Source organism: Capsicum annuum, chromosome 10, assembly GCF_002878395.1.
Source record: "Capsicum annuum cultivar UCD-10X-F1 chromosome 10, UCD10Xv1.1, whole genome shotgun sequence".
NCBI lineage: Eukaryota > Viridiplantae > Streptophyta > Magnoliopsida > Solanales > Solanaceae > Capsicum > Capsicum annuum.
Genome location: NC_061120.1, coordinates 73,987,917 through 73,997,247, shown reverse-complemented (window position 1 = coordinate 73,997,247; position 9,331 = coordinate 73,987,917). Strand labels below are relative to the sequence as shown.

The window sequence follows — 9,331 nt, the reverse complement described above, 5'->3', positions numbered from 1 at the left end:
AGAAAATAGATAAATTTATTTTTTTAAGCCACGTGGAAATATTTTTAATTAAAAAGATAAACCTATTTTTTTCAAAAAGTTTCCATTCCATGAATTGTCCAACTCTTAATTATTTCGACTTTTATAATACTAGTTTAATCGCACGTGCCTCGCACATGTAATGTTTGATCGTTTAAAATTAAATGATTTTATCTATCGCGGAGACTTTTAATGAAGTGTAAAAGTTTAAATCACTTTTCAAAGATTTTTTGTACTTTAATATAATAATGTAAAGATAAACATATATTTTAGTGTAAACACATATATATTTTACCATCAAAAGTCCTAAGTGGTTGATGGATCACTTTTGCGTTTGTCATGCAGTACTTTTTTTCCTTGCTATCAGAGGCTAGGAGAGACGCATCCATTTGAGTCATGTTTGTGGTATGATTTTTTTTTTATATATTTTAAATTTTTTTCTTGTGTTTAAAATCAAGGTACGGTTATTTTTCTTTTTCTTTTTTTCTATATTTAAATTTTTTTCCTTATTTTTAAAATCAGATCTTTGCAATATCATTGATTACATTTTTATTGCGTACTTAAAACTTTTAAAAATTTGATACTTCTTAATTTTTTTATTCTAATGCTTTTATATTTATTTGTAGATTTTTCAAATCTTCTGAAAATCAAATTTAGTTGATTTAGATTTCTTAAACTACTGAAAAAATTATGAGTTGTCATTGATTTAGATAACTTATAATAAGGAAATATTTTATCATAAATATATTTAATTAATTTTCAAATCTTAAATATTAGGAAAAAATAGTGAAAAGACGATTTTGTTTAAAGCAAAAACTTTAAATGAAGGGCAAAAAGTTCAAACAACATTTCTAAGGCTCTTCACACTTTTAATATATTATAAATATAGATTATAGATATAGATATAGATATAGATTATATGCAGATTATATATATAGATTATTGATTATAGATATAGATAAATATTATAAACATTAGTAACTCTTTTTCTCAATTTATTTTGGGGGAAAATGTTCAATATATATCTAAATTTTAGTGAAATTTGTTATAACACACCTGAACTTTATGAGGTCCTATATTCCCGAACTATTTATTGGTGTATTTTAGTAATATTTATAAGTTAATAAAAAAATAAAAAATTCTGATGTTTTCTTAAAAAAAGAATTTAGTGTAAATAAATATCAATAAAGTAGTTAATAAATAAATAGTCTAGGAGTCGAGTTATAGAGGTCATAGGACTCCCCAAAATTTAGGCTTGTTAAAAATAATTTCGTCAAAATTTAGGTATATTTGGGAGACCTTTATTTTGATTAAAAAATAATGAAAATGCTTTCAATAATTGTTTATATCGTTAACTCATTTAACCACGGGGAAAAAGAAAACAAAAGCTTCGGGAATTTTTTCCTTCATTATGAAAAGTCGTTCGATTGATCTCCGTCTTCCCTTTGTGTTGAGTGAAAAAAGTATATCCCTCCGAGGCCACGGAAAATTCAAGAAAATCTGACCTCTGCCGTACATGCCACATACAAATTCATATTTTTCACAATTATCTGATTTATATTCTGTGATCTTCTTGTTTTTTTAATGGGGGTCTTTCTATTTGTATATACATCATATTGTTACATCGAACCCTCTAGAGGTACTAAATTTTGCAGCATTTCTTTTATTTATAATAATTTTCCAATTTCTTGTATGATTTAGGATTGAAAGATCTGTGTATTCTTTTCTTCTTTTGCATGATCAACATGTCATTTCGTTGATCATTTTGCATGTTATGTGACTATACTCCAAAAAGCAAAAAGCCAAATGTGCTTTCTCTCCCTTTGTCATAAGTTATGGTCTTTACTCTAAAGGGAAAAAAAGTTTAATGTGTTTAGATCCTCAGGGAGCATTTTTTGAGTAGAGTTTTAAAGTTGAAGTAGGAAGCGCCGCAAGCACCACTAGGCTTGGTCATTCTTTGCTTAAATAGAAAGGTAACAGTCTCAATCTAGTGACGCCAATAATGGATAATAATAATAAGTCTTCTTCATCGTCAACATATCCATATAACACAGCTCCTCCTTCACCATCTAGAAATCAACCATCATATAATAATTCCTCTAACAATTCTACTCCATATCCTCCTCCTGGTTCTGTTCCATATCCATATCCCCCATACCTTCATTTTCATCCACCTCCATTCGCTGCTCAACATTCCGGTCACTTTAACTACCATAATTATCCACAAGTTCCACCATCTCCATCAGAATCAACACCTAGTAGACCCCAGCAGACTAATAGTACCCCTTTAGAGTATAGTAATTATCCTCCACCATCACATATTGTCCATGCTCCTTATGTGTACCATGTTTATCACCCTCCTCCTCCTATAATATCTTCTTCTAGACCTGCTCTTCAACAACAAGGGAGTTTCCAATATGGTTTATCTCAAGGTCCTCTAGAGAGGCAACCATCCAAAGCCCATGATCAATCTCCTGGCCTCCAGTACCAAAATAGTTTGTCGTCTGTTAGTAGTTCCGGTGCAAGTAGTTTATCAGATGTAAATAGTTCATTGCCTAGCTCTGATCATGGTAAAAATGAACCTCATCCACGTATAGATGATCAACTAGCAAATGTGCATTTGTATGAAAATCCTGCCCCTGCCCCTGCATCAGCAACATATCACTTAGGACCAAGACCTCATGCAGTGAATGTCCAAGGAACTATATATGGACATCCCAATGCCTCATTTTCTAAGGGGGGGGCATCTTCTGTGGTCCAATCCGAGCCGCGTCATAAACCAACTCATTCAAGAACATCAAGTGGTGATCTACAAAATAATTGGGGTATGCAAGTTGTGCCATTTATGCGTTCGAAAAACGTTCTGCTATTACATGGGAATCTTGATATTTGGGTATTTGAAGCAAGAAACTTACCAAACTTGGACATGTTCCACAAAACCATAGGGGATATGTTTAGCAAAATGGGAAACAATGGGCAACTTGGTAATATGACAAGTGATCCATATGTCACGATTCTACTAGCAGGCGCAGTTATTGGGCGTACTTACGTAATAAACAATAATGAAAATCCTGTGTGGATGCAACATTTTAATGTACCGGTTGCACATTATGCTTCTGAAGTGCAATTTCTTGTGAAGGATAATGACTTGGTAGGTTCCCAGCTTATAGGGACAGTAGCAGTCCCCGTAGAACATATATACGGTGGGGGAAAAGTCGAAGGTTTCTTTCCAATCTTAAATAATGGAAAACCTTGCAAAGCTGGAGCTGTTTCAAGGATATCAGTTCAGTATTACCCAATGGATCAATTAAGCTTTTACCACCATGGAGTTGGAGCAGGTCCTGAGTATTATGGGGTTCCTGGGACTTATTTTCCACTGAGGATGGGTGGATCAGTTACGCTCTATCAAGATGCTTATGTCCCTGATGGATGTCTTCCAAATTTAAAACTTGACTATGGGATGCAGCAACATGCGCATGGAAAGTGCTGGCACGACATCTTTGATTCAATTTGCCAAGCTCGACGGTTGATATACATTACTGGATGGTCAGTGTGGCATAAAGTGAGACTCGTTCGCGATGATGATTCTGTAGCAGATAGCTGTCTTGGGGAGCTTTTGAAGTCAAAATCACAAGAAGGAGTGAGAGTGCTGCTTCTTGTCTGGGATGATCCCACTTCAAGGAGCATCCTTGGCTATAAAACGGTAAATTTAATGTATTTCTGATGAACTGTTAATTTACTTTTTTTGTGAGCAATTACATACTCAAGAATCTTCAAGGGGCTCGAATGAATATGTGTATTAGGTTAATGTTACGAGGATTTTTTTGATGGCGATGTAAAGTCTCTGGAAGAACATATGTGTATTCACATGCAAACAATGCTATTTTTAGTTATTTATCAAATTGTCAAGAAATATTGCCTGAATTCATATTGTTTATCAATTAATTATCAAGGTACACACTCATTGACACTTCTGTTGTAGTAAATTGTGAGTTAACACAAGTTACTCCAAGAGTGAGTTTATACCTGCTAGACAGTAAAACTTGTACATCAACTAATAAACCTTATGTGCAAGATGTCTCATAATTTTATCATGTTCGGCTGATGCATTTGTTCATATCATCAGCTCTAATCAGATTAATGGCTGAAGTACATATTCTTTAGAATTTCTTTAACTATGGTAATATATTATAACTCTTTAACTTTCTGTGCTTTTCGTATTAGCTTGTTGGCATTTAGTTAATGTCCTTCAGGGAATGTAATGTCATTTTAGTTATTAAAGATCAAATTTGAAAAACGTGCAGGATGGACTCATGGCAACCCACGATGAAGAGACTCGTCGTTTTTTCAAGCATTCTTCTGTGCAAGTGTTGCTTTGTCCTCGTGTGGCAGGAAAGCGTCACAGCTGGGCCAAGCAGAGGGTATATGAGTTATAAGGATTTCTTTTGTTTCTTTTGATAGTCATTTTAAAACTGCATGTCATTCCTAATGAGGTAAATTGACACCCTCTAAGATAAGAAGTTTATATCCTGGTGTCGCTCTTCAAGAATACTTCTTAATATAAATTTGTTGTTTATTTTCCATGACTAATGTCTTGTAAATCTGTTATTCAGGAAGTTGGAGTAATTTATACACATCATCAGAAAACCGTGATAGTGGATGCTGATGCAGGAAACAATCGAAGAAAGATCATAGCTTTTGTTGGAGGACTTGACTTGTGTGATGGGCGATATGATACTCCAGAGCATCCTATATTTAGAACACTGCAGACTGTGCACTCTGATGACTATCATAATCCCACTTATGCGGTAAATTAATATCCTTACTGTCACTTTTCTTGCTTTTGTATATATTGATTAGGAATTGTTGGTTCTCCACTTTCCACCATTTATAATATTTAAGTGAACAAGTATGACAATTTACACAATTTGAGATCTTATCCTCACGTTGGCTATCTATTATATGATACTCTTTACTATTAGAGCTTCTTAAGCATTGGAACACCAATAGAAACCTCATGCTTGGATGTGCGAGTTCTACTAGAGCTGGGCAGACCATTTCCTTCCCTTTCTTAATAAGGATATTTTAGCAGTTCAAGCTGTCTTGAAAAAATGAGTTAATGCAAATTAGTCTAGGGCAGGTTATTGTAATTTGTGCGTGCTACACCTTTTGCATTGACTTAACAAGATCCTTCCTGATCCAAAACTGAACAAGTCTTTCCCCTGTGTTTATGTCCACACAGCATGAATATGTTCCAGTTATGAGTATTTATTCTGTTTCCCCCATTTCGTTTTCAATATATGTAACTCAACAAGGTAAATGAAAATCAATCTACACTGATATAATTGAAGATCTCACCGTTTTTTCCTCTATATATTTCCAACTAATATTCATGATTTCCATTTTCAGCTGTCATCTTAATAATTATTTCTAGTCAAATGTGGTGTTAAATTTTCACCTAGAGGGGTATGATCTGAACCACTTTTGTTGTCAGGCTAATACAGCTTTTAATATTTGGAACAGAAGTAGTTGTCTTTCTATTTTTTTCCCCAAGGAAGAGAAAGAGCTTTGCCCCCTATATCTTCATCTTCTAAGTCAATACTGGTTCTTGCTCCATAATAATTCTTAGTTGAGCAAAGTCATTCAATTTGTACTGGAAGAGGAAAGTGGTATATGTACTGATCTGAAGTGAGTAATTTCAATTTACTTTTCTAGGATTTTCATCACAATCTTGATGCCTGAAGTTACATGTTTAGACCTATCAGTTGCATTTTTTAGTTGCATTCTGTTGCAATTCTTTTCTCGGGGATGGAAATAATTCATCATTCTTAGTGTTTGTTGGATAATATAATCCATGTAATATACTTGACATGGGATATTACTCGTTGTCCAAGAGAACCAACATACAGTTTCACTTGTGCTATGCAGTTTCCTTTCCACCTACCCATTGGTTCTGTTTTTACTGTTTGTTGGATAGTAATTCATCTGAATGTACTGAACAGGGGAGTACTACTGGTTGTCCAAGAGAACCATGGCATGACTTGCACTGTAAAATTGATGGTCCAGCAGCATATGATGTTCTGAAAAACTTTGAGGAACGCTGGTTAAAAGCTTCAAAGCCCCAGGGTATCAGAAAGTTGAAGAAGACGTATGATGATTCTTTGCTCCGAATCGAAAGAATGCCTGAAATTCTTAGTATTTCTGAGACTTCATCTGCGAGCAGCACTGATCCTGATAATTGGCATGTACAGGCGAGTTATTTACTTAATACTACTAGTTAGAGATTGAATTGGAGGATTAGCATTGGTCTTACAGATACATTTTCTTTCCTTTCTTATACAGATTTTCCGCTCTATTGACTCAAATTCAGTCAAAGGCTTTCCAAAGGATCCCAAAGAAGCTACAATGAAGGTGAGAAAGATGTGCAGATAAGGGGTGTCATGGAGGGAAATGTGTTCTAGAATATCGTTTATTTGGAGTTAAATCTAATTTCCTTTTTCTTGCAGAACCTGGTATGTGGAAAAAATGTACTTATTGACATGAGTATTCATACGGCATACGTGAAAGCCATTCGTGCTGCACAGCATTTTGTTTACATTGAGAATCAGTACTTCATTGGGTCCTCGTACAATTGGAGTCAATATAACGATGTGGGTAAGAAATTATTCTTCTCTATGTGAAGCATTATTGTCAGTCTATGATGAATAAGTATACCTAAGATACATGTTAATATTATAGGAAATCCCATTGGGTATTGTTTTAAGATCTCACTATTCATGCCATATCTGCAACTAGACCAAACACTTTAACTGATTGTTGGTTTAGACTAACATCTCTCTATTCATCCCTTTTTGCATTAATGCACAGAATAAGCTAGCTTCCCCTTTGTGGAACCAGCACCTTCCTCAAGATCATTCTTGACATTGTAGAGAATCCAACTGCTTGAGTAGCATTCTTTGGGATGACTGGCTCTCTATACTGAGCCTTTAGCACACCAATTATGTGATATCACTCTTGTATTTTCCTTGAGCAAAAAAGATGGGTCTGGAGGTGGCATAAAGGGGTTTTGCATATATCAAAAATTCTGATAATACTTTAGTTGGGAAAATGGATGAGATTTGTACATTAATGACAGAAGATTATATGCCCATAGTTTCCCCGCATTTAAATAAATGCATATATAAGAATGACTTAGCAATTGGTAGCATAAGCTGCAACAAATATAACACATAGTAAATATCCTGTAAAAAAACATTTGAAAATCCTATCCTCCTTAGATAAAAGAAACAGGATGGGAATTTTATTCTATGATAGATCACGTTCCTGACATCCAAATACTGGTATATCTTATCCAGTACAGTAATTTTATGTTTCTAAATATTCATTTATTTTAAAAGTAGGATTAATGGTGTATCTGCCTCAATTCATCCCACACTAGTGGGGCATCTTTGTTTGTTAACTGATCTTATCTTTTCACAATTTTACATATCCTTGTAGAATGACATACTACTTTGGACTTTCTCATTCTTCTGTCGCCTTAGTATTTCAGACACCTGAGCATTTCTGTGTTATGCAGGAGCCAATAATCTGATTCCTATGGAAATTGCACTTAAAATCTGTGAAAAAATTAGAGCAAATCAAAGGTTTGCAGCATATATTGTCATCCCAATGTGGCCAGAGGGTAATCCAACTGGAGCTGCTACACAGAGAATTCTTTTTTGGCAGGTAAAGACAACCTAAACTGCTGAATTGATAAAGAAGAATCGAGCTGTAGTCACCATGATACATCTTCTTATATTAGCGTGATCAAAATATCGTGGATATAATGTTTGCGGCTTAACAAATTATTAAATTTTTCTACTTATTGTAGTAGTTTGTGCAAGTGAATCTTAAGACTGTATGTTGGTTGGCAGCATAAGACGATACAAATGATGTATGAGACTATTTACAAGACTTTAGTGGAGGTTGGCCTTGAGGATGCTTTCTCTCCACAAGATTATTTGAACTTTTTCTGTCTTGGTAACCGCGAGACTGATGAAGGGGAAGATGAGAATTCTGGTGCTGCTAACACTCCCCAGGTACTTCCCTACGGCTTCCCTTCTCCAACAAAAGAACCCAAGAATTACTAAATCCAACGGAATTTTGCAATTTTCCTTTTTCTGTTTACTTTGCTCATGTTTTCTTGCCTAATCCCTCATTGCAAGATTTGCTTATGCTTATCTTGAAGGAGAAGCTTTCATAATACACCAGGGAAAAGGTACGAATATATCCAAACTTTAATAAATGGTACAGATATACCCTCCGTTATACTTTAGATACAAATATGTCCTTACCGTTGATGAAAAGGTACATATATACCCCTGAACTTTAATAAATGGTACAGATATATCCCCATCAATGAAAAGGTACATATATACCCTGAACTTTGATAAATGGTACAAATATACTCTTGCCACTAATGAAAAGGTACATATATACCTTTCTCACTAACGACAGAACACATGTCACAATCTTGTTCATTTGCGCTTTTTAAATTTAATTTATCCTCATCCTATCCAAAAATAATTCTAATTTAACCCACAAATCAATCCAAACAGTAATCCAAGTTGGTTCGATGAATAGCTATTATCTCAGCATGATTCGATGAAGTGGCTATGATAAACTGCTTTGTATATCTCCAAGATATGACAGTATCCCCACATGTGAACACATTGTATGTTTGAGACCGATATTTATGCGGGTTAGATGAGTACCCAACATCAGCATGACCAGTAAGATCGGGACTGCAATCTTTAGAATAAAATAAACTCATGTATCTTATTCCATTTCGATGTCTCCTAGTAGAAGTAGAAATATACCTTGCTAACAAATTGAGCGAAAGGTTATATTGGGTCTTGTAGTTTTTACAAGGTACATGAGTGCATCAATTGCACTAAGATATGGTACTTCATAACCAATTCAATTCGATATATTTTAAATTTCAGCAAATAATCTATTACTTTGAAAACTCTCTAAGAGTTCCAATGATGTTCAAGCAATAAGCTTATACAATATAAGGATTATAAATAAGTTTTCCAAAAACTTTTATATGCTTCAAGCAGTTTGAATCCTTAAAAGTTTTCACATAAGTTTTGTCAAGTGACAATATTCAACATTTCATGAGTAACATCTTCAAGTGTCTGGACTGCAAATCAAATAAGTTTTACGCTTACCAAAATGCATCCTTTCATGTCACTTGATAAATGTTTCTACGTCAGCATACTTAAATAAACGTAGAATTTAGATCCTCGTAATCTTTCACAATATTGCGCCA

The 9,331-nt window shown here is 34.3% G+C and overlaps 1 protein-coding gene across 1 annotated transcript in view; it reads left to right on the top strand.

The window, feature by feature from the left end:
- Positions 1 to 1,321: 1,321 nt before the first annotated feature.
- LOC107847709 (phospholipase D gamma 1-like) overlaps positions 1,322 to 9,331 on the top strand; it is a 19,475-nt gene continuing 11,465 nt past the window's right edge. The window contains exons 1-8 of the mRNA XM_016692143.2: positions 1,322 to 3,721; positions 4,323 to 4,439; positions 4,632 to 4,826; positions 6,021 to 6,269; positions 6,361 to 6,429; positions 6,525 to 6,672; positions 7,595 to 7,743; positions 7,932 to 8,096. Of these exons, the coding sequence (XP_016547629.1) occupies positions 2,021 to 3,721; positions 4,323 to 4,439; positions 4,632 to 4,826; positions 6,021 to 6,269; positions 6,361 to 6,429; positions 6,525 to 6,672; positions 7,595 to 7,743; positions 7,932 to 8,096 (2,793 nt within the window). The 5' untranslated portion in view covers positions 1,322 to 2,020. The remainder of the gene's footprint in view (positions 3,722 to 4,322; positions 4,440 to 4,631; positions 4,827 to 6,020; positions 6,270 to 6,360; positions 6,430 to 6,524; positions 6,673 to 7,594; positions 7,744 to 7,931; positions 8,097 to 9,331) is intronic.